Source organism: Elaeis guineensis, chromosome 15 (genome assembly GCF_000442705.2).
Source record: "Elaeis guineensis isolate ETL-2024a chromosome 15, EG11, whole genome shotgun sequence".
Lineage (NCBI taxonomy): Eukaryota > Viridiplantae > Streptophyta > Magnoliopsida > Arecales > Arecaceae > Elaeis > Elaeis guineensis.
In genome coordinates, this window is record NC_026007.2 from 15,315,628 (window position 1) to 15,342,342 (window position 26,715).

The 26,715-nt window shown below is 37.3% G+C and overlaps 1 protein-coding gene across 5 annotated transcripts in view; it reads right to left on the reverse strand.

Annotated features, from left to right (window-relative positions):
* Positions 1 to 8,209: 8,209 nt before the first annotated feature.
* LOC105034178 (uncharacterized) overlaps positions 8,210 to 26,715 on the reverse strand; it is a 30,097-nt gene continuing 11,591 nt past the window's right edge. For 2 of the 5 annotated variants that reach the window (XM_010909228.4, XM_073249420.1), the window contains exons 6-19: positions 25,153 to 25,219; positions 20,159 to 20,363; positions 19,923 to 20,014; positions 19,585 to 19,803; positions 19,048 to 19,301; positions 18,733 to 18,957; positions 18,434 to 18,655; positions 18,278 to 18,331; positions 18,021 to 18,086; positions 17,777 to 17,914; positions 17,454 to 17,507; positions 11,928 to 11,987; positions 8,935 to 9,327; positions 8,210 to 8,857 (exon numbers count right to left, since the gene is read on the reverse strand). In XM_010909228.4, coding sequence (XP_010907530.1) covers positions 8,690 to 8,857; positions 8,935 to 9,327; positions 11,928 to 11,987; positions 17,454 to 17,507; positions 17,777 to 17,914; positions 18,021 to 18,086; positions 18,278 to 18,331; positions 18,434 to 18,655; positions 18,733 to 18,957; positions 19,048 to 19,301; positions 19,585 to 19,803; positions 19,923 to 20,014; positions 20,159 to 20,363; positions 25,153 to 25,219 — 2,217 coding nt within the window. In that variant the 3' untranslated portion in view covers positions 8,210 to 8,689. Of the gene's footprint in view, positions 8,858 to 8,934; positions 9,328 to 11,927; positions 11,988 to 17,453; positions 17,508 to 17,776; positions 17,915 to 18,020; positions 18,087 to 18,277; positions 18,332 to 18,433; positions 18,656 to 18,732; positions 18,958 to 19,047; positions 19,302 to 19,584; positions 19,804 to 19,922; positions 20,015 to 20,158; positions 20,364 to 25,152; positions 25,220 to 26,715 lie in introns of those variants that run through there. The other 3 variants (XM_073249419.1, XM_010909230.4, XR_003799025.2) reach the window with 3 other exon arrangements.

Here is a 26,715-nt window from a genome sequence, read left to right on the forward strand (position 1 = left end):
GGACTGATTGCCCATCATGCATATTCATCTTAAAGAGTCACTTGAACACTTCAAAATGAGCTGCGTGGCTCTACTCACCATACAACTCTTGTAGGTGAATCAGCATCTATCTGGCAGTAGTCATGTCCTCGTGTTGGCGTTGCAATTCGTTAGACATTGACGCTAACACATAGCACCTAACTTTGTTGACATGGTCCAATCACTTCTCATGAGATGCTCTTTGATCAGCGGTCAGACAGGCTGGGAGAGAGGGAAGGTTCTGGTCAAAGACATAAGCCAATTTTTTAGAGCTCAAAATCATTTTCAAGTTTCAGAGCCAATCCTTAAAATTTGGTCCAGTCAATCTATTGGTTTCTAGTATTCTGGCTAGGAGATTTGAAGCAGACATTGTTCCTGCAGAGAGTCAAATTTTTAGTTAGATTTTGTAATTGACTTAACTAATTTATTTTAAAAATTTTATTTTTAAAATAAAATAAGGCTCCCATTATTTTTTTAGTTCTCCTCACTCCCTTAAAAGAGAAATGAAAACCTCCATGATTAAGAGTCTTAAGTGGATGCTGCGGTCTCACCAATTGACTCACCATCGCACCTAACAGTTATTGGTGTTGGATCAATTGATAAGTGGATAACTCTTGTCCAGTGTTTCTTCAAACATATTGCAGCCAACTTCGATCTCTAATTCATGAGCCTCACCGTATTCGAAATATTGGCCCACTACTTAGTTAAGTCAGACCCACCGTTTATGTGAAATGGATCCATCATTGGGACTCTCACCGTATCCAAAATATTAAGTCCAACCCCATCTCCAATCCATAGCATCTCATGCCTAATAGTTATGGTTGCATCTTCCCGGTGCAACTGAACCACTGCATCCAACCGAAAACAATCAACCTCGAGAAGGGCCTGTACAACTACAATGGTGGAAGACCGCAAGACTTAATATTTTATTAGAGAGATTTGATTTAGATCTCTTCCTTAATTAGTCATAATGGTTATGACTAACCTAGTGGCATGAGCTAGCTCGAGTTCAACAAGTTGACTTAATACAGAAACTAACCCCTCAAAATGGCCAGGTAAGTTAAGATGTGTGGGAATCCCTCCGTTGCTTTCCTTAGACACCAACATAGTGGGCTAGATCAGACAACAGAACTAATTAAAGAACCACCATCTATGTACTTACCTTAAACATCAAATTAGTTGATTAGAATTGATCAAGTTAACCTATTGACTCGAGCTTGAACCACTGAGCCGAATTAGATCTTAAATTGATCGATAACATATGGCTATTAATCTATCTGACCAAACTTGCAACTATTAGGTTGGTCTGAAGCACTCTTGATCCAAACCTAGTTAACTCTTGAGTCAGTTTGATCAATCGCTCCCACTAGACCTAATTGAGCTACCCACACCCTTGACCCATGATTTATGAAATTGATTTAAATCTTGAATTCACAATTTTAGATCTATTTAATTTTATCTCTTAATTCTTAATTAAGTTCATGGGTCCTAATTAGATGTCCAAACAATTTAGACTAAAATTGTATCATATATAAATTTTGTACATAGGATTGGGTCAACTCACCCTGAAACTGGTCGACTCAGTGAACTCAGTTGGCTCAATTCAAGGACTAAGTCGACTAACCTGTGACAAATAGAAACCTTATTGATCTCAGTCTAAAATCTTAGTCAGCTCAGTTGAAAATTGAGCCGACCCAACAAGGCACTGGGTTGACTCAAACAAGAACTGAGTCGACCCAGCAGGCGTGCCAGCAGTAGATTTCAAGATTTCAGTATTTTCTTACAATCCATGCATAAAAAAAATTCTAATTTAGTTATTAAAATAATTTTAAAAACTAAATAAATTAATCATGCATCAAAACCTAGGGTTTTTGGATCTAGGGTCTTATAAGAAAATAAGTTTTTCTTTTTCACAGTTCTTCTTCACGGATATATTCACATGACACCCCTACATGCCATAAGAGCACCCTATCGAATGGGAAGAGAGAGTCTTTAAATCCTACTTGCTCTTATGATCAGATGGCTTGATGGTACATCCATTCTGAGTACTAGGCTACTCAAACAATAAAATAGATCTATGCATATATCATATATATTAAAAGATCTAGTTTACAATATGCTAAATTTAAATATAAAATAATTTTAGATCTAACTAAACATGCATTATTCAAATCTAATCTAAATATTTTCAGATCTGATCATTCTTTAGATCACATCTGAATCAGATCTGATCTAATTTAGAGCTAAAATTCAAACAATCTAGTTCTGATACCAATTAAAAGATTGGATAGCGCACCAGATCGGTTCAGATCAGACGCAGCGAAATTCAAAAATTTTTTAATCCGATCTAGCATATGAGACTTAGATCCAAATTTAAAAAAATAGTATATTAAATAATAAAAATTAACATGCATAAGACATAAGAGGTGATCTCATCACCATGCGTGAGTAGACGATCTCCATGATTGATGATCCGATAATCTTCGAGGTTCACTATGGAGCCACACAGGTGTCTGGCTTCTACAGGTATCCACTTGGGCTTGATCTAAAATGCCTTCTCCTCGATCAATCCACCTACTCCTAGGTAGAATTGCAAGCTCCTTGATCAGATTCAAATCTGATCACCGACAGGACTTTGATCAACCCCTGATCGCAGTCTTTTCAACTCTTCACGTAGAATGATGGCGTTCGACATCTTGAACCCACCAGATGGCTCATCCAACACCCTTGGACATAGAAGAGGGATAGATATCAAATATAGAAGAGGGAGGAGGCATAGAAAGGAGGAAGAGAGGTGAGAAAAATGATCTATTGGCTGTAACCCCTTTGGTCGATCAAAAAGAACCCCTTTTTATAAAAATCTGATAAGATCAGACACCTTAAAACAAAAGGACTCTCCAAGATCCACCCCAATCAGATTTCTCCCTTATTTTATCTTACAAAACCAATAAGAAATTTAGATTGGCATGGAGATAGGATAAGGTTGTTGTCACCTCATTCCAATCCATCTCCGATTCAAATTCAAACGGTTTTAAATTCGAAGTTGAATTCAAATCTGAATTTGAATTCAAAGGAGATCAAATCTCTTATCCTCATCCATTAGTGGATGAGGCTTATCCCTCTCTTTCTCTCTTATCTGATTTGGGTGACACACATATGGATCCAATCTATGTGGGTGCGCCCCATTACTTGGCCGAACAGCATTAGGTGGCACCAACATTTGGCACCCCCACAAACCTAACCTAATTCGATCAAATTCGAAATTGGGTGAACCAACATTTGAAACTCAATTGGAGCTTGTACCAAATTAATTAAATCCTATCTAATAGTACCCAAAATTAAGGAGGAGAAAATAGATTTAACCATGTACTAGCATAGTTTTCTTAAATCCAAAGCTAGGACTCAATAGCTCCTAACCCAAAGAGACTACACTTAGTCTAATTATGTAATCCAAGATCAAAACCTTTGTTTGTGTGACCCTATAGATTCAATTCTATCTAATAGTAAGATATGTTGTAATCTCTATTATCAACATCATCGAAATTTTTTTTGATGAATCGAAACTCTTTTCAATTTAGTCAATTAGAATTATTGATCATCGAAATAATTCTAATTAATCCCACAATCCACTAGTGACATTAGCAGTATATAGTGGCAACCTAGCAAAACTGAAGGATGAACCTCTAGATACAGTTACCATATGATTCGATTTTTCTATCGTGAGTTTCAACAGAATCAAGGTCAAGATAAACTTGTCAAACCTCATATCTGTCATACGATAGAATCAATCAATTCGAGTCTGATGTGAAATTCAATAGAAACTCTTTTCTTTCTTTCACACTGCTATAGTCATAGACTTTTGGACTCAATCTCATGATCTATATAGGACTGTTCCTCCTCTACCGAGGTCGATAGGTCCCATCTTGATACAATCTAATTCCTACAATGAACATACTGCAGCTAACATACACCTCAAAGCTCCGTATGGCTAGAAGATCAAGTTATGGTATAGTCAAACTACAACACCCTCAAGGTGAACTGTTGATGCACCTCAGGTCAGAGAACTAAACACACAACTGCAGCTATGAACATGTCACTGACGAGAAGGTAGATATCCTTGTGACTATTCGTAAATGGTCACGCTCAGTACCATTGTTCTTAACAAGCACCTATATTTTCATGCTCCGGTGTCTCCATATCATAGATTCAAGACTCATCTATCCGAAGGAGACAATCGTATACTAATCTTCTAGATCGATCACCATCCTTATGATGATCCTATGATTGAGAGCAATTTATGAGTTAACTAAGATTAGCATATGTCTCAAGTTCTCAACTCTTTGAGAATATGTGTTATCTTACCCATTAACCCAATGGATAATTCACAGATACTTTTAAACACAATGTGAATGAAAATAATTCAATTTTCTTAATATCAAAGTTAAATTATAAATTATATCCTAAAAATATTTTACAAGTGTCAGCCAATCTGACTTCTAGGACATACATCTAACACTAGTTGTTCTCTAACAACCACCTGTACTCTGACTCCAGTGTCTCTACATCACAGATTCAAAACTCATCTGTCTGAAGAAAATGATCCATGCATCAGTCTGTCTGGATCAATCACTATCTCCATGATGATCCTATGACCAGGAGCAATTTAAAAATTTAACCATCAATGACACGTGCCTCAAATTCTCAACTCTTTGAGAATATGTGTCATCATCTTGTTAATCTCTTGGATGATTCATGGACACATAAAATATGAATGAAAATACAACTACCCATTAAGTATAAAATCATGTCCTAAAAATGTAAATGCATCAGCCAAGATTGGCTTCTAGGGCATACATCCAATAGAAAGTTGAGTGAATCTCAATGAAAGTATTCCACATATGATAAGGAGTTTTATACCATTATTAGAGCTCTAGATCATTAGAGTCATTATCTACTTCCAAAGGAGTTCTTTCTCTATTCTGATCATGAGGCATTAAAGTATCTCAATGGGCAAGCAAGCTGAATAGACGCCATGCACAGTGGGTTCAATTTCTGCAGCCTTATTCTTTTTCTCTTAAATATAAATTTGGGCAACTTAATCAAGTAGCTGATTTTCTGAGCAGAAGGCATTCCTTGTTAAACATTAGCGAGGCTACTGAGATTGGTTTTGAAGTGGTGAAGACTCTTTATCAAGACGATCCTGACTTTTGTTCTATCTAGATAGCTTGTACTAAAGGATCAGTTAAGCATTTTTTTCAACAAGATGGTTTTCTTTTTAAGGATAATAGATTGTGCATTCCTTAATATTCTTTACAAGATGCTATTATTCAAGGAGCACAGGGGGGGAAACCTTGCTAGGCACTTTGGTAGGGACAAAACTTTGGCTCTTTTTCAAGAAAACTTCTTTTGGCCAAAGATGACTCAAGATGTTATTCGTGTTGCTGACTATTGTGTAATTTGTCACAAAGCAAAGAATTATGGATAGAATACATGTTTATACACTCCACTCCTAGTACCAAGTTTACCTTGGGAAGATGTCAGCATGGACTTTGTTGTGGGGTTACCTTGAACTCAAAGAAACAAGGATTCTCTTCTCATGGTTGTCAATAGATTTTTTAAAATGACTTATTTCATTCATTGTAACAAGACATCAGATGCAACTCATATTGCTGATCTTTATTTTAGAGGGATTGTTAGACTTCATGGAGTTTCTGAATCAATCACTTCAGATCGTGATTCTAAGTTTTTGAGTCATGTCTAGAGAAATCTTTAAAGAAAGCTTGGAACTAGTCTTCAATTCAGTACTGCTTGTCATCCTCTAAAAGATAGTCAAACTAAAGTTGTTGATAGGATCTTGGGCTATCTCTTGAGAAGTTTGGTGAAAATGAATATTTGTGAGTGGGATCTTTTGCCAGCACATGCTGAATTTGCTTATAATCAATCCATAAGTCAAAGCACTAGTTGTAGTCCTTTTGCAACTATTTATGGTCAGAATCCTACTAATCTATTGGATTTGGCTCCATTTCCTACCAAACACTATTTTAGTGGAGATGCAAAAGAACAAGCTAAGCTTATCAAGAAGTTGCATGAGTAGGTTCGGGATCACATTATCGAACAGAATGAAAAGTATAGTACACAAGCCAACAAACATAGAAAACTAGTAGCTTTCAAAGAAGATTTAGTCTAGATTCATTTAAGGAAAGGAAGGTTCCCAAATAGAAGATACTCTATACTCTTGCCTAGAGTTGATGGCCCATTCAAAGTTCTTCAACGTATTGGAAAAAATGCTTACAAGATAGAGCTACCAAGAGATTATGGTGTTTCAGCTACTTTTATGTTTCAGATCTCTCTCCATATCGTGAAGATGAAGGATAGATGGACTTGAGGATGAGTCCTCATCAACCGAGGAAGACTGACGCAGGAGTTTCTAAAGAAAAACCTAAAACTCCAGCATATGTCAAAGCCTAGTTTCAAGCCTTTGTGGAGGCTAATCTAATGCAATCAGGTATAGTGAGTTTGGCTAGAGTTTCCATTCTGAATTGAACCTATTGCCATGTAATAAATGCAGCAAATGGAACAGAAATATGACTTTGCTGAAATGGGATAAAAAGAATATAGTTTTGGAATTCAAATTAATGACAGGTGGCAGCACAAGAAAGACTCCAGATTACTTAGTTTTGATGTTATAATACTTTTGTTATCGTATTTAATGCTTTTGTCAATGTTTAGTGAAATAAAGTCTTGAAAATGTGTTAATTTGACTTATTGAAGGTTGTAGTCAGCATGAAATGAAGAGAGCATTAAATGTAGTGCTTATACCCAATCTTTTTGTTTTTCTATTCTTGGAGGGTTGTTCCAAGCCAGACCATTAGTATTTCTTCTATCCTTTGTAATGAAGTGGGGGGATGATCATTTTGAGAAGAAAAAAATTGAGCTTTGAGCTTGTTACCCTAGTTCTATATCTCTTTGGTGGATTTCATTGAGTGATGAACCATCCATTAACTCTAGGGTGATGAGTTTTCTATATCTTTGGAGCAGTGAGTTTCAGCTTCCTTCACCTTGGATGAATTCCTTTAGGGTTTAAGTTTCTTAACTATACTATTTACACCTGTGCATTCTCTTTGATTTTCTTTGATCCGATATTAATAAAGAATGTTGAGCCGCCATCAAGAAATAACATAATAAAGATATAACTTCACAACTTTCACGACTCACAATATTCCATCAAGCTCAATGTTGGGCGGGGGGAAAAGAGTCTGTGCTAAACCCTCTCAAATCTCGGAGCATTATCATTTGCAAGCTGCCAACTTAAGCCAACACACATTGCACAAACTAAGACAGGAAGAAATATATTACAATAAGAGGAACCAAGCAGGATTAAATCATAAGACAACCACGGTCCACAGCCATTTCATTTTGACCACTCATACCCTTAACCACAGCAAGAATAGCTTGTTCTAGGTTCACACATTTTTCCATAACATCACCTTTTCTAGCCAAGAAAGCAGATAAACACAATTACAAAGTCACGTGAAGCTAAGATTTTTGAGATTAATGATACAAGAGCAAAGTAGGATGGATTTGGAAGCTGTCCGCACCTTGCTTAAATTTTTCCATGACCTAATGGCTTCAAAGTAGTATCCTGCTAGACCATTCCTGCAATTACAGCAACGGTATGGTCAACTGCAAATGTCCGCCAGTACCCGATCTAAAACACAGATATAGATCAGAAGCAATTCATCGCAAATATACTCTTGAACCAATCCCTGCACAGCCACCTGCCTGAAAGACAACCCTCACACAAACTCACAGAAGCAGAACTGGCTCAGGAAGCTTTACAAAAAAACATATGAGAATTATTTATATTAAAAAAAAAAAACTTCTGCCTAAGAGTGACACTAACTTCTAAGAATTTTTCTTTGAATAGTGTTGAGGGAGCCGAGTGCCACAACCTGGTAGCTACTTGGTCAAGAAATATTGTGCAACACACAACGAAATATTGTGGCCACAGCCCAAGGATTGCGGCTATTACGATTAACAATTGCTATATTTGACATCCACTTTCCAATGTTCCAACTCCAATCATTTCACTGCAGCATATGAGATGAAATAACACTGAAACAGAAACCATTAAAAAGATGAGCCATTTCACTGCAGCATATGAGATGAAATAACACTGAAACAGAAACCATTAAAAAGATGAGCCAAGTTGCCCTAAATTTAGCTCAGACCTAAGTATTGACAGATGCCATGGTAAGAATATACAAAATAATTTTACAAAATCTGCAACCTAGTTGATATCTATATTCCTCATATACAGCCACAAGAAAAGAGCCAAGCATTTACATATTGCTCTCCAACTAGGCAGCCAAAGATGGACAGCCAACTAGGCAACAATGGAAGCCCACATGATACATTAATAGAAACTCACCCTCAGCATTTGTACAATTGCTCTCAGATGGATATACAAAGTTGGCAATCAAAACTTCTTGAATCTTGACTCAGTTGTATAGGCTCATCAGCCAGCCCCTATCCCTTTGATTGACTTTGATCTCTTTCCATTGGCAGTAAATCACAGATCAAGATTTACTTCCCTTTCAAAATTATACATCAGGGATTGTCGTTGTGGCCTCGATGATTAGAACAAGCACCAACAAACTCTTCTTAAGTCCTACCCACCAGGTTCTCGTGGTTCACAAGACTCTGAATCATGGGCAAGTGCTTTTTCTTTGGAAAGACAACCAATGGGAACATAAGCAAAACCTTTAGGAAGCCGTTGATTTTGCATTGATGCTTGGTCAGAAGTCATCACGAGCTCCTTCTGGAAAGTTTCTGTATGCTGCAAAAGAAATATGGCCCCATGAGTCAGCATCGTCCTTATATTGATAAAATGCATCGCCAAAGAGATCCAAATACCTTTCTAGTCCTAGACCTTTTTTCTTCATCTTCTTCCGTATTGAAGAAGGCCATAGATGCAGACCTACTTGGAAGTTGCTTGCCAGCACAAGAGGCCCTATCAGCTAATTTCCGCTTTGTTGATAGTTGAGATGTAGAGCTGTCTTCGGTGCTTCGATCTACATCTCTATTATGCAAGGAAAGCCTAAATGTGCATTTGCCAGAAACAGTACTATCCACTGTGACCTCATCAGATTGCTGGATTGGTCCACTGTAAGATTTATTATTTATAGAAGTGGTAGCAGATTCTGAACTAACCCCAGGTGGGAAGAAAGAACTCCGTACAAGCACCGAGAAAGCAACATAATCCCTTCTTGAAGCGAGTATGTCATGGGAACAAAGAACCAGGTCTCTCTGCCAATATTTTAGAAGTTAGCAAAGCATATACATGACAAATTGTTATCCATTTATATCCATGAAATAGCATTTATATGGAAGAGAATAAAAAATATGTTGATGCTTTCCCAACAGTAATGATAGAAATGAAGCTATACCACATGAATAACAGTTCAGATCATAGAATAAGTTTTAGTAAATGAATTCATGTATTCATTAAATGTAATGCATATGTGATTGCTTGCATTTGGTTATTTAGGCTTTCTATATATATGGACAAGTCCTTGTATTTGACTGTAAAAATTGATTACATGATGTTTAGTACAGTGTAAAGCATGATGCTTTATCCAATTTCATGAAAATTTGAAAGGCGAGAAAAGGAGATAGTGGTAGAAACAATTATAAAAGATATTTTGTATTATATCATAACATGGGTTAGAGTGTTAAAAACACACCATATATCAGCTGCCAAGTAATGACATTAGGAACTGGCTAAAAAAAGTTGACAGTGGAGTTGGCCAAAAGAGAGTGGAGGTAGAGAGTCACCGTTGCCCATTTATAAGAAACCAATAGGTCAAGTTCCGTATAGTCTGGCCCAACCTGATTTGCTTTAGACTTGGGACTCGGACCATATTCCTTGACCATCCCTCATCTAATGGGACAAGGTTATGCTACTGCCAAATTCAGCTTAACGCCAGTAAACAGCTAAGGATTATGGCAATATCTGAATCTACCAACTCATTGCAGCTGCAAGTCTACTTTTGGAATTAATGCTCAATCAACATGTGGATATGTCTGGCATGGATCTGTCTAGTACAGATTTATCTGACTCACCTGTGCATGTAGCATGCACAGAACAGTTGGAAACTCATTATCTCTATCATTCTTGGAGAATCACGTAACTAAGCTACCACATATCCAGATTTTAACAGAAAAATGGAAGGGAATGCTGCTTTTTTTCGATGATCTTCTATACTGAAAAGTTGCTTCAAACGCCATCTTCACAACAACATATTACCTGATGTTGCTGGGTACTTAAGTCCATAATAACTGAAATCTTGCAAAAACAACAGCAATCAGCAACTAACAGTGTAAACAGTTTAGCCAGCAATTTGATACTACAAACCAAGGTTCTCAGTTTCGGTACCGGTGGCCGTTCCGGTCGGCCGGAGGCACAGTCCAGTACGATTACATACCAGATCAGACCAGTGCAAACCGACAAAAGGAGGAAGGGACAAACCGGAGAGGAGAAAAAGAGAGGAAAAGAGAGGAAAAGAAAGAGAGAGGAAGAGAAAGAGGTGGGTCCACCGAAGAGGCTGCCGGAGGTCATCCGGTTGCCTGCTGTGGCCGTCGGGCGGCATAAATACCACCTGCAGCTCCACAGCATGAAACAGGGATGATCGCTTCTATTTCACAGATTTTTTTTAAAAAAGCTCGATAACAGTGAAGTCGGCAATTGATTTGCCAGCTTCACTATTCCTAAACTTTTTTTTAAAAAAATTAGAATAATGAAGCCAGCAAATTGATTGCCGACTTCACTGTTTTTAAACTTCTTTAAAAAAATTCTAAAAAAGTGAAGCCGGCTTTACTGTTCGTCTTCCTTTTTCAAAAATGTGTACAGAGACAGTCGCCCCTGTTCCACGGCCGCGACTCCACCCATGCCGCTTCCGCTGTCCGATGGCTACGGCGACCACCTGGAGACCTCCGGCGGTCCTTCCGTCGTCCCATCCTCCTGTCTCCGATGGCCTCCCCCTTGGTCTCTCTCTCTTTCTCACTCATTGCAGCAGCCCTATCGAGCAAACCGAGCCACCACCGACCTCCAGCGGCCATAGAGGGCCACCATCGACCTCCGGTGGCCTCTCCCTCTCCTCTCTCTCTCTTCCTTTGTTTTCCTCTCTTTCTTCCCTGGCACCAGCATGTGTCGTTTTCACCGCCGGAACCGTCCCGGTTACCCATCGGTCCGGTTCGGTACGCCTCGAACCGTCCAGTTTGGGACGGTTCTGAAAACTATGCTACAAACAGTATAAGATCGTTTCATATTGAAAGCAATGTTTATGCTAAATATTCAAAATATTTAGGAATGGACATTTTAAAAAATAGGCAAAAACTTGCAGATGTGAAGCATGAATTACTAATTGGATCTAGATTAAATAGTCACAGTAGAGAACAATCTCAATAAGGAAACTAGGACCCGAACTCAAATTTAGATATATGAACATATCCAAACTCGAATTTCAACTCAAACATTTTATGGAGTTTGAATTTAAATTCAAAGTGGATCAGACTGTTCAGCAGTAATTGTAAATTTAGATTATGAAACAAAATAGCCGTGAGATTTACGAGCATTCAGGACATGGCTCTAATATAGGATATTGAGACATGTACATCATCATGCACATATTCCATTATAGTAGTTCGAAACTACAGTTTATGCGCAACTTATGAGAAATTGGAAAGCAACGTGTGCAGTGCAGATATTAGATCAAACTGCATACACTTCAAACTAGAACTAAAGCAGCCTAAAAAAAAAAATTATGAACCTTTGATATTGATTAATCATGAAAAGAATTACTACATAATAATGTTCAATAATACCACATGAATGTGGACTTATTTACCTTTAGCTTTTCTCTTTTGATAATTCGCTCACAAAGAAGACGCAGTTTCTCTAATTCAACCTGCAGTAAGGACCTTGGTTAGTGGAATCAATTGTGTTTTTGTTACGAGCAAGCATGAAAGGCTCTGAATAAATAAAAAAAGTAAACATTCACATCAGATAAAACTTCAGATCATATTATTTTCAGTCGAATTCTCCACTTCGTTGCTACTGAAGTGTCATCCATAACTGAAGAAGTTCAGATGCAAAGCCACCTGATAGATTTTGTTTAAATAATTAGCAAAGGCATGCATCCTTCCCTTCTTGAAATAGAGGTTCCAAATTGTATGTGACAACTAAAAGGTAAACAATGGGGACCAGAAATAAACAATTGAAATGTCGAATAGAATTATTAAAATTGCTCAGCCTACTAGAATGATCCAATCAGTTATTAAACAAAATTGGACTTAAGCCAAAAATCCTTCCCAAGTAAAATACATATTGGGTAGAAATAAGGAGTATTAAGTAAAATCAATGGGGCAAAACACATGAAACATATAAATCAAAAATTCACATGTGGACCATAATTTACATATCCTAAATTAGAAATGCACTAAAACTCAACTCAACTAAGCCTTAATCCCAATCTATTTGGGCCCGCTACATGAGTCATTTTCCTCCATTCCGCACTTTTTAGGTCAAAAAATGTAGCGATATCAAGTCCTTCCTTACTATTTCATCCCATATGATTTTTGATATACCTCTACCCCTCTTTCTTTCTACATGTATCACTCTCTCATACTGCACATCCATCAGTCCACATTGTACATGTCTAAACCATTTAAATCATACTTTTCTCAATTTGTCCTCAATCGGTGCTAACATTACCATTCTACGAATGATTTATCATTATATCTTTTCTTGCATTACTACACCTCCATCAAGATAATCTCATTTTGGTCACACTCATCTTGTGCACATGTTTTGTCTCTGCCCAACATTGTGTACCATAAAGCATATTTGGTCATATGGCTGTCTAATTTTTTCCCCTTCAACATGGCAGATATCCTTCGATAATATAATATGTCAGTTGCACTTCTCCATTTTACCTGACCAGTTTTAATCCTAAGAATAACATCTTCAATCTCCCCTTTCTTATGAATAATCGTTCTTAAATACTGAAGATGATCAGTTGATCACTCTTATGAGCTTCATGATTATCAATTTTCACCCCACTACTTGGGTGGATAATCTCCCCGAGTAAGCCAACCGCTACTTGAAAATTTTGATGTTTAGATTTCTCAATGTGTTGCACCCTTGCAACACTTTGGTATTCAGAGACAAATGGGTTCAATTATTGCAATAAAATATTGTTGAACCGATCTCTTCTCAAATACCAAGTACCACACAAATTAAACTCATGCAGAAGCTTCCACTTGGGCCCAATTAACTATGATGCTACCATTCAAACCCATGACAACAACATCCCTTAAAGCCTTCCCAATTCATATCATTGGTGAAAAAGAAATAGGTAAAGCATCAACTTACCTTAGGCCCAAGAGTTCAAAGTTATATTAGGTAAGCTGGTCAAATTAGTCAGCTTAAGCTAGAAACTTGGTACAATCTCATAAGGATTAATCTGAGCAAATGAGGTAATCGGACCAAATTATTGTTTAAAGGGATACAGATTTCTACATACCTAAATAAATCAAATTTCTATGAGCCAAAACTTAATTCTAATAGAACTGCAGTTTTTTTATAAATTATTATTTTATCCTCAACATAATTAGTATCATGGCTGGATTTCTTCTATCTAGAATGAGACTGACTTGGTATATTATTACTATGGCTGGTTTTCTCCCATTTTACCCAAATGTCAAATTTGCCCTTCCCACTTACCAAATCTTTACACAGTTCAAATTCATTTAACTCCCAACCATTCACATTTTGTGCATATTACCACTTGCTTTTTTCAATAGCTATATGCAAATATATACACATGCACATATATATACAACCATCGCCCCATACCCATGTTTTTTGAGATTGCCATGTCAAATACTTTAGCACACATGGACACTTGACACCCATATTCCGAGTTAAGATTGCCATTATCTTTTTTTGAGAAAAGTACAATACAGTTGACAATATCATATTGGACAACTACATAAATCACCTGCTATAATATTAATTTTCTTAAAGTTTGTATATCTAGTAATTTATACTCACCTCAAGCAAAAGCATCACAAACATTGATGCATAATCACAAAAATTAATGGATAGGAACATTAATGATGATATATCTTCTAAAATGGAGACCGTTAGGTGAAAACACTCAAGACATGGGGACATGGACTGTCTTGTTTCATGGTATAATCTCTTTAGATGATGAAGATGGAAGGCATTTGTATATATTTGGTTTTGGTTGTCAATATATTATATAACTACTATGGGCAGGATTGCCATATTTGAAAGACAAGGAGCAAGCTTACAAGAGCTGAATCCACATGCTAGTTTTTTCTAGCTTCTTCTAAAAGCAAATTTTTGACTAATGCTTGTAAAAGAACTTCCCCATGCCTTTTCTTTATTTTGAAAGCCAACCAAAGACTTTTCTTAAGCAACATCAATCGATCTTTCAGTTTACTTCATGACAAAGAAAAAGAAAAGCATTTTGTATTAAGAGAGGAAAGACCATAAACTATAATAAAACAACATATGAGTAGGTGTTATTTGTCCAAGCATTTTGCTTTATGCAATATCAGAAGTATTTTTAACTCCACTAATAGTTAATATAAAATATTTATTTTTTTTAGTTTTACAAGCAAAGCCAGACTCCCACAGGGAAAGCCTCCACCCAATAATTATGCTTTCCCAGCATAGCAAGGAGATTTTAATAAGCAAAGTCTCACAAAACCACAATGTGTGTGTGTGAGAGAGAGAGAGTGCATGTGAGAGAGAGAGAGAGTAGACTCTCCAAGTCCCCACAAATATTAGACCTATCACGTGCATTGCACATGACAGACTAGACAATGAAATGAAAAGGCTAGACAGTGTATAAGATAGATACCCTTCACATTAATAAGCCGGGGCATAAAGCATGACTCAGAGCATAGAAATGATACTGTAACTTTGAAACTGTGAACTTTTGGAACCCACCACAAATGTATATAGCCTTTTAATTTGTATGCACTAAGCTGATGACATCCAAATGTCCCCCCCTCCCCAGAAAAAAAAACAACCCCGAAACACGCACAAAGAAACAAAAGGACAATGACACATAAATACTAATAGTTAAAAAGTACATGGTAAGGGAAAAAGGAAGAGATCTAGAAACCTATGCCCAAAAATTAATAAAGGGCTTGTTTGGCAATCCTTTATTTGTCATCATCCACTTTTAGAAATGGAAAACCAGTATCAGGTGCTTGGAACATGTTCCACACCCAAGGTTTTACATGCTGGTGGGACAGGGGGCATTCTGGCTGTCCCACCCTATTCCTATGAAAAAAAAGAATTGGGACAAGGTCGGGACACCGAAACCAATCCATGCGGAAGAAGAGAAGAAAGACAAAAGAAAGAAAGGAAACATGAAGAAAGGGAAAAAGTGAAAGAAAAGAGAAAGAAGAAGAAAAGGGAACAAAAGGGATAAGAAGAAGAAAGAAAAGGGAAAGGAAAGAAAGGAAGTACAAGAAAAAGAAAGAAAAGAATGAAAAGAAGAAAGGGAGAGAGACAAAGGATATCTCCTGAGATGCATAATCAGTACCACTGCTAAGATGGGACAGAACAACAAGGCATCCCAATTCCAATGGAGAAACCATGACACCTCTGTCACATAGGATTTAAAACCTTGTCTACACCTATTCTAATTTTCCATAGTTGTAAAACATCTGCAAAATTTCATAGTAGAAAATTTCTGTTTCCTGATATTTGTCCCATGTTCTCTGTTTACAAAGCTAGAACGGCTTCAGCTGACTGCAAATACTGATGCCACCACTAGCTACCAACACCACCATTGTCGCTCCATGCTACCATCACCATTGCCACCATCACCACGACCAGTCTATCACCACCAGCTAGACACCACCTCATCTATCATGATTGCCATTGCATAACAATAGCAACCACCAGTGTCACCATCCCGCCACAACCATAATTTGCATTTTTTTCATTTCCATGCAGTTTCCTGATAATCTGCTCTTACACCAAATAAGTGCATTATCTCGAAGTTTCAGCCAGTTAATTTCATCTTCTTCTCATTAGCAAGTTTCAATCAGTGAATTAGTACTACCTGGTACCGACCAATTTATTTAATATAATAATACTTTATGTCTGATGTCACCTTTAAATTCTTGAGCATCCCCATAAATCTGCCTTTTAATTGCAAAGTAAAACAATGAAAAAGTTACCAAGTTCCTTTCTTCCAACACTAAAATAATACTACACAAAAACTAACATGAAATCTGTTCATTTATCACCCTTGTTGTAGTAAAGGATTGAAATTTTCTGATGTAGCCGTGAAAATCTACACTTCTATTCAGTGACCTTAGGCCAAGTAAGTAGTTGTCTATACCCTAGTCAACAAATTTTCTGTTCCAAGAATTAAAATCCAAGAACAACAATAATTTAATTAAAATCCTACACTAGCAAGTGGCTCATTTTTGAGTAAAAATCTTAAATACATGATGAATGTACAATAGTTACATGCCCATTGCCTATTATTGAACTTCCTAATCAAAATATAAGCAACCATGAGATCGTGCGCACAACCTCTTCTAGCGGCTTTTGTCATATTATGATAGCAACAAGACCAGATGGAAAAAGCTCTTCCATGGCCAGGATCATAATTGATTTTTCGCTACCATCAAGTTGAAACTTGATAGATCTACACCCAAAAAACTCAAGGATAACCAGCAGTTGATCAATTCACCAGGCTTTTACTAACAAATCAGTTCAAAATAAATAAATTTCAATTTAGATGAATCAAATAACACAGTGATAGTATGACAAGACTTTGAAATAAAGTTTAAATGCTCAATAATCCCCGCTTTGGACCACTTCATGTACGGGACACATTCACCTTATTTTGGATATAAACTAACAAATATATTCAAGTCAGGGATTATGAAATAATGTCATTCCTGTAGCTTCTACATTTTCTCAGTACCAGTTAGATAATTTTGCTAAAACTCAGTGACAATTAAAAAGATATGGAACAGCACATACATATATTCCAAATGTATTTATCAACAAATCAGTTTTCTTTCTAATTAACTTATCAACTTTGTAGTATAAAATCAGATATCCGACAACAACTTTGCTCCTAAAAGCCGCTACAGTGCTTCTTCTAGGTGTGCAACTAAATGTATGAGAGGTATTCTTGAAACATAGAACAGAACAAAAGATTTTTCACTTAATCACAATAGCCAAGCATCAGGAACCCATTTGGATATTGACACAAGCATAAACAAATAAAGCAGAAAAAATTTCCAACAAGACAGGTGGAAGAATCTACACTAGTAACAGATTCAAAATACAGTATGTTGACACTAACCCGTATTTGTTTAATGTTCTTAAGCTCCTCTGCTCCATATTGCTGGATATCAGCCTGTACATATTGTTTAAAGGGAAAAAAAAAAAGAGATTTCATGCATAATACTGTAAATGTATAATTAAGATGTGAAAAAAATTTTCCTTGATTGCAATAACTGGAGCAAAATGATCAAGATCCAAGAAGTTTAAATTATAACACAAAAGCAATTTCTGTCTTTAAGATAAATATGCATGTTTTGATTGGCAACATGATTATAAAAAAAAAAATCCTAGGGTTACATAAAAGCTGGTGGTTTAATCTAATGAGAAAAGTTAAGATCTGACCTCCTTTTGCTCCACACTATGCTTCTCACAATAAGCTTTGTGCTGTAATCTGCCACCAGTGATCCTCACATTCATGTAAAAACCAGCACTTCGAGCACAGGAAGGGTGAAAAGTGATCTGGCAGTGTCCATAGCTGCACTGCATGAAAGAAAGGAAACAGTTAATGCAGACTAAAAGTCTTGGAGCAGTTTCCTTGCCCCCTCCATCAGAATACCAGAGAGACATATGATATAGCAAGTCAAACCTTTAAGCATGCACCAATATCCTGATAGCAGATACAGCAAGAGTCCTTTCCCATTGAAATGGTATCCTGATATAAGATTCATATGGTAATTACTGCTACATGCGATATTATACATATAACAGAAAGCAAGAAAGACGCAAAGCCACCATGACAATAGAAACGCTTCATCATAAAAACCTAAACATAGATAAACTATGGTGTTGAAAGTAAGAAAGGAAAATTTCAAAAATGAATAGGCAGTGACAGAAATATATTACCATTCCTTCTACCAGATTATCTTGACCTCGTGTGAACCTTGACTCCAACAGCCACTAAAACAACAAAGATTTCTTATATGAAGGAACATCCCATGGGCCTAAAGACAAAGGATGCTTGGTGTAATGAAAATGACAATGAAAGCAAGATTAATTTACCTCAGCACAAAAGGCATGAACCCATTGCCCATCCGTTGATTTTCTGAAAGCACCAGTTGCACCACCACACAAGCCACACTGAGTAACAGCATGGAATCTATCCCAGCCATCTGTCTGATTTCTAGGGCTTCTAGGATGCAAGGACATCTCCTCACAAACCTCACATTTCCAAGAGCCAATTGGATTTTTAAGCCTACGATAACAATCCAAATGAACAGCAACCTGCAAGGCACATCAGAATTAATAGTTGATGAGCAAAATAAGAACTAGAAAGAGGCATGGACAAATAAGGCCATTACCTTACAGCTCGAACAGACAAAAATCCTGTTTAACACTGTCTCAGTTCGCATGCAGATGTCACAGGAGAGTGCATTTTCTTTAGAAAAATCTGCAATCTGGAATATCCCAGAATGCTTATCCAGTGACATTTTAGCAACAGCTGATCTTGAAAAATCCTTTGTCCGCAGCATCAATGAAGAGTGTAGCCCACCTCTCCTAGAGACTGCACTGACCTTTACAGGACTCTGTTGACAAGAAGGAAATTAACAGTTGCAATTGTACTATCTCAGATAAATTTAAATGACACAAACCAACAAGACAGTGCAAGTTAGGACCTCTTGATTATTGGAGATGATCTCATCAGTTGCATCTTTCCTTACTGATGAATTCCTTGAAGAAGCAGCAGCCGCAGCAGCAGCAGCTGCTAGAACAGCCTGAGCTTCTTTATGCCTTCTCTCTTTCCTTCCTCGTTTCTTTGCTTCCCTAACTTCACGAAGGAACTGATTCACAAGAATGAGGTCCCATTTTCGTCTATTCACAGCATCCAGCTGTTGAGGAAGATTCTGGACTACCTTAAAAATTAAATCATCTGCAAGGTGAAATATGAACCAATATTGATCATTAGGCCATATAAATGTATAAAGATAAAATCTAGCACAGATAAAAGATAAAACAGTACCATCAAAATAGGCTTTGAGGTTTGAAATAAAAATATAAAAATACACTTTAAAGAAACCAATATTTAAAAGCTGACTTGCTTATTTCTTTTATGTAAATGCTCTTTTTCTTTTGCTCTAGTACCATCTACAACGCTCGATACATGATTATATGAGAGGAAACATTATAACAATATAAAAAGATAGGTGGTTCACCACAGCTATTCTTGACCGCAACAACGTTATCAAGTAGCCTAGCTTGTAAGTATAATATTTCGCCCTCCACTTCATCTTCAGGAGAAAGCTCTAAGAGTCCCATTGTTTTGGCTTTTGAAAGCTCATCCAGATTTCCCACATCTGATGTATGATTCATATTAGTGCAGGCTGAAGATAAAGATTGTTGATTACAGCAAGGACAAGCAAAGCTAGTAGCTTCTGTAGAAAATCCAGATTTTTTGTTTCTCATTATGATGTGCTCACTAACAAATGTTTGGAATAATGAGGCACTAAAGAAAAAAGTAAAATAATAACCTTCATAGTAAATGAGGATTTACCTGTAATTTTTTGCTTAACATGGTTTTGCACTTGTATCAACTTCTTTTTGATGAATGGATGAATATGAGAAACATAAAAGGATTCATCGAATCTGCATAACCAAACTTACATATTTTAAAAATAAAACATCCCAATATCTCAGTTCTCAATGACAACGAGGTAATATTGTAAATATATCACAAGTATCACTATCAGCATAATGGAAAAGCATTCAAGCAATTTTCTGTAATCTCACTTGTTATCAGGTTTAGCAAAATCATTCACATCAACGTCGCTGTTAGGATGTTCCCAGCAACTTTTCTCCAATGCATTGGGCAAAACAACATTAGACTCATCCACTTGATTGATACCAGATGCAAAAGACGACACCCCATCCGTTGTACTTCGATTCTCATGATGTGCGTCAGACAGGTAATTGTTTTCTATTTTGACTTGATTTCCTGTCCATAACATACTGTTAGAATTATGAGTCCCCAAATTGAAATTGAAGAATGCTTGATTGAAACCACAAAAAAGCTTTAAGCCTGGATGCTTCAGCACTAAAAACATAAAAAGTTAACTTAAGGAAGCAGCACATCTAATTTTTAAGCTGAAGCCTTGCCCTACATAGGGTCAGCTTTATAAAACCAATTCAAGTTAAGGACTTATTACACAAAGCTTTCAACCTGCAAGAACCCAGTTGAATTGGTGATTTATTCTTGAGCAAACCTTGGGCAAAAGAAAGCTGTGTCATGGATTCCTTTGCAGAAAGCGAAACAAACCTCACTTCTTATGCATTTTTAAGCTCATGAAAGCTGGGAGCACTATCAAAGAGCAAACTAGGCTTGGAAAAATAGTCCAGACCAAGAATAAAGAGCCAATGCTCGCTAAAGTAGATTATTTACAGTCTTGAAAAAATAGTCCAGACCAAGAATAAAGAGCCAATGTTCGCTAAAGTAGATTATTTACAGTCTTGGAAAACTTTTCCAGCCAAATGATGTTACAAAGCATTTATGCCATCATTTATCTCATGGTCATTGACATAATATCCCTGTAGAACTGGCTAGTCATGTACAGCACATCCTTACATATAAGCTCCCATATATGAGATTCATTAATACAAAACCCATCTCTATGCAACAGTATGTCACAATTTCTCTACAGAAAGCTGCTTAAACAATGAAGGAAATACTTAGTGTGGTATACCAGGAGCAGGTACCATGAAACCTTGTTTGATGCACTACCAATTTCATACCGTGCCATAAATATGAGCTAACAGTACATCTATATTTTGTCATGTACTAAGAATGATCTGAACGATATATATTAATAGACTCTCCTTTGTTCCCATAAACTACAATAGTACAAATTATGCATCTCTAGAGCTGCACTCTGTCCAGTGTTAAAGTGGGATGCATTCTTAACATGCACTCCATCAAACCTACCAAACCCTCTTGAGAAACAGACTTTATCTCATGGGCCAAGAGGCATTTTAAGAAGCAGAGCAACTTTTTCTATTTAACTCAAGTAAACTATTCCACCTTGTAGGATGGATCTGCTTCTGACTATGGCGGATTAGGAGTAGGTTAAACCATATATTCCAAGCTACCTTACTCCACAAGTAAAAAGGACCCAAAGAACCAGAGAAATGTACAAACTAGATGCTAGCTACTTCATTTTTTATTAAAATAAATATAAATGGCTTTCTACTGCAATATACAAACTAATTGATGAAGAAAATATGCAGAAGGATAGGCCAAATGAAATGCAAACTCAAATGGACGACCACCAATGCAATATGGTCATTCATATGAGGAGATCATGCAGCGTTGATGTTCCTACAAGACAGCAATTTCACTAGCGATGCAACATCAGTATTTGAACATGTGATGAGATCATGTAATATAGCTATACCAACAACATAGAGATGCAATATCAATTTACTACTCTTTCTATCAATCCTGCAGTATGTGTATGAATGGATGAAAAAAATAAGAAGGGTAAGCTAAATGAAATGCAAACTCAAATGCATGACCACTAATGCAAATGGTCATTCATATGACAAACTCATGGACGTTGCTGTACCAACAAAACACCAAATTCATTGGTGATGCAATATCAATGTACTACTCTTTCTATCAATTCCAATTAGGATCCACACCATTATCAAATCAAACCAGTACATATTTGGAATTTCTTTATCCATGCATACCGCATACCCACACATTAGACATGGTATGGACTCGAGTTTCTTATTGCTGCCCCATTGATTAAATAACAAACAAAGTTATGGTGAAAATTTAGTTGCCAAAATCAGGTGTTGAAGCAAGTGTGTGTGTGAATGCATGTGCAGAAGCAGGAAAGGATGAGAAGAAGCAGGTTTTTCAGACCCACTTTAAGTAACAAAACAATTAGGAAGCAGGTGCAAATTCAAGTTCCTCAAGTTGGAAGCAGTAAGTTATTCATTGACATAGACACCATTTTTAAGATGTCTAGAAGTGTCTACACTTTGGTTCACCTGTACACATCAACACAAGATGCTCTGCTTTGGGGTATCCTGCTAAGTCAACCAAAGGTGTGCAACACTTGGCAGCGAGTGTCATGCAATGACCTTTTAGTTTTAAGTACTAGAGATTTAAGTGAAATGTCCTTATGTTTTAAAATAAAGTTATCAACATTAGAAGGACATTTTAAGCAGTGTTATTATGCCTTTCCATTCCATTTTAAGGGAGATGCTCTTACATTTTTAATATAAATGTATCATAATTAATTATCAATTTAATTATCATGATGCACCTTAAATAACTTCCAAAAAATCTAACAAATAGATTAAAACAACTTATGAACCCATGGCTATTCCATTAATTTGTTTGTTAGGTAGCATCTTTAAGTCTCCTTTTCCTTTAAAGTTTGTCTTCATTTGAATAAGCATCAAAACATATAAACGCGTGTTTGCCTATACATATGCATGTTGTGTCCCCCATGCCTAGATTTTTGGAGGCCGTTGTGTCCAACACCCAAGGAACCTTAAACAACTAGTGCCAATGAAAACTTTCTACGTAACCCTGCTCAAGGTTGAAGTTCCTTGCTACTAATTTACAAACCTAGGTGGTCACAAATTACCCAAGATTTTGGCATCAGTGCCAAGATAAATATCCAACATCATGAAATTGCCAAACACTTCCGCCTTGAAATTATATCACAAAGCAACATATAAACATGTGAAATCAAGCTGACTCCAAAACGAAGTAGACCAATTGACGGTAGTTGATAGAAAATAATCAAGAACTAATATTATGCCATTCAGTTTCCTGGAAAAAAAAGGGTGCAACTTTTTAGCAGAGTCTGGACATTTTAGGCTAATATTGTTTAGCACTTGACAAAGTTAATATTGATGCAATGTAGCTAGCTAAAAAAGAATCCCTAACAAATGACTTCAAAGGGGTGTCAAGGATAGACACTTCTTGTTGATTACATAAAAGAAAAGCCCATCCATAAAAGAAAAGCCCACTGCTCAAACCTAAGATAGCACAACCATGAAAACTTCTACATGGGGCCATACACCTGATCCAAAATCTAGCTCCTGCACTAGCATAGAACAATCCACCAATGGGTGATCTATAATACTTGTAAAATTTGTATTTCAGATCAAATTCATTATAAATTTCAGCATCACATGCAGAAGTGCAATGCTTCAAAGGCCAAGAAGCAGCCTCAAACCATCAATAACCAGATGAAAGTTGAAGAATTTTAATTAAAAGGATGAAAAACAAGATAATACAGAAATTTTATTCAATTCATTGTCATAATAATGCTCATCCAGCCTTACTCCTCTTTTAACCCCCTCTTTGGACAGAGGAATCTAAAGAGAAAATAAAGGGAAGAAAGGACCAAAATCTCGTCTTTTGCTTGGATAATAAAAGCATAGATACAAGAAAAGAAATGGAGATAAAAGGTTCCTCTCCAGGCCCACTTATATAATCTCTTCGAAACTGGAGTAGTCAGAGAGGACACACCGTGTATGCATGTGTTCCATTTCCCTTTTTGCCCAAATAGACGTTTTCCTCTTTTTTTCTTCACTTACTGTACACCCAAACAAAAGGAGATGGGGAAAGGAAGGGTCATTTGCTCTTCTTTTCTCTTCACTTCGCTCCTTCCCTACTTTTCAGCATATTATATCCAAGCAGAGTGTGAAGCTCCAACCAAACCCAAAACTAGTCCCTTGGACAATTGGACACACCATAAATCCTATTCTGAAAACAAAAGAAAGCAAAAATAGCCTTTAATAGGATGAGAAAGGAGTGGACAGATGGCTTGTGTGACGGGCTGTTCCTAATTCCTTCTTTCTTTCCTACCCTTCCCTCTGTATTTCTTCTTTCTTTTTCTTTCCTTCTTTCATCTTTTCTTGTAGTTCCCCCATTTATCTCCCTCCTCTCTTACATTTTACACATCTAAAAGGAACCAGATGCCCTCTAGTTAATATATACTCCAAGACAGATTAAGCAGCCAACCCCATCACTTGCCGATCAGACTCCATCAAGGTAGCCCTCTTCCCCCCCACCCCTCCTCACAACCAAAAAAAAGGAGAACAGAAATAGTAGAAAGTAACATACGAAACTCCTCACATGACTCAAAACACATCATATGTGGATTAAAATTAAGACCTATGACACCCATGAAAAACCCTTTTTGATTCCATAGACCCAACCCCTACCTGGATTGCATCACACACTCACACTAAACACTCTTGAACCTGTCTTAATCCAAAACCTAATATTGTTATCAGTAGCTTCCAAGACCAAGCTTAGCTTCATTCATTACATTTTTCTCAGTGGCCAGTTATCTTGGTAGGAAAATGATATCCATATTTCCATCTCAGCAAAAACACAAATAACATTCGTAAATAATTCAGTGAACAAAACTACCAAATAATCATTTTCTAAAGAAATGCTTCCTTACTCCACCAAATCCATTTTTGCACCCACTCAAAATTAAAGCAACTTAGAAAAATACAACATTTAATTTTTTCTGCACTGTTTTGTTCCTTTAACAAAGTCATGCAGTTTCAATAATCGCCATGAAAGAATTCTAAATCCAGAGTATACATAACATGCATAAAGCATCAGGACATTCCACTGATTAATCCAATTGAGGAAGAAAGAAAGCTGACATAAGAGAGATACTGCAATTGTGGAACATTTAAAGAAATGAAGTTTTGCACCAAGCATAGCTTGTGTTAGTGGAGCTTACCTTCATGTCCAGGATGTAGGCCCAAGGAGGGACAAGAATCTAGAGGCTTAAAAGTATCTTCCACAATCTGCCAGAAGAAGTCATGTTACACCATAATGGAATTGTAATTCAATCAATCTACAACAGACTGTTTCTTTAATGGTGAATAGAATTCAAGTTTGATAAAGCTAAATTACTAGTCTATAGCAAAATATCAGATGGCTATCCTAATATACCAATAACATAATCACAAAGTCGGGATATAATTTGTAAAACCAAAGCAATAAACTATTATTCATGATAAGAACATTTTCCAATCATTTGCTACCATCCCAACCTCTTTGAAGTTCTTCTGCTACAGTGAGCAGCTAATTTTGCTGATGCACATTTCTAGTACACATAAATTGCTTTGACAAGAGATATCAACATCGCACTAGCCTCATGATAAGAACATATGTGGGCATTCTATACTGTTTATTCAACATAGCCTCATAATCATAATAAACATTATATTTGTCAAATGACAGTCAATACAAATGGTCAAAAGCAAGTATGGTTGAACCAATCCAAACCACCTAGTTCAGGATGTACCAAACCGGAGTGGCCGGGGACCAGCACAATTCAGCCTACATTTTCGAGACAAGGCCAACAGGTTAACTTCTTAAACCCCCTTCCACATCCCCACTCCAAAGGGTGTTCACAATGGTTTGAGTCCCCCCGGTCTCCTGAGTCCATGAACACAATCCCAAGGACCATGGAATGCCGAACGCCCCAAACCGAGCGGTTAAGCATTCGATTCAGAATGCTAGCGAAAACAGAGCGAGAGAGAAGGAAAGAGAGGAAGAGAGAGAGAAAAGGAGAGAGAAAGAGATGGAAAAGCCGACAATGGTCAGCGGTGGCCCGCCGAGGCCATCGGAGGGCCGTTGAGACCTCCCAGGCTCCACAATCCTCCACGAGAGAGATTAGAGAGAGAGAGAGGGGAGGTAGAGAAAGGCAGTGGAGAGGCTGCCGAAGGGGCAACCCGCCCCTATTTCAAAACCACGGACGGCACGCGTGGATATCTGCCGTCCGACAACCATGGCAGCCACCTGGTGGCCCTCTAGCTGCCTCCTAGCCCCCTTCCCCTCACTCATCTTCTCTCTCTTCCCCTCTCTTTCTCTATCTCTGCTCTCATTTCTCTCACAGAGGACTGTGGAGCTCAGGAGGCCTCGGTGGCCCTCCAACCACCTCCATAGCCCTCCGATAGCCACCAACAGCATCTTTACTGGCTTCCCTTTCTTTCCCTCCCTCTCCCTTCCTCCCCCTTCTCTCTCTCTTTTCCTCTCCGATTCATCCCTCACTTTTATGTCGATTCGGGCCCAATACAGTCCAATACGAAGCATACCAACTCATACCGCCAACCGGCCAGCATAGCATCCAACTCCGAGTCAGCGATCCCTGCCAAGGGCATTCAAGGATTTCCACAAGTCCTCCCTCCCTCTTTCTCCTTGTCACCATCTCACCACCAAGGTTAGGATTCGCATATCCCTCACTAGCACCCCCCTCCCCTCCCCACAAAAAAACAAAAAATAAAATAAAATCCCC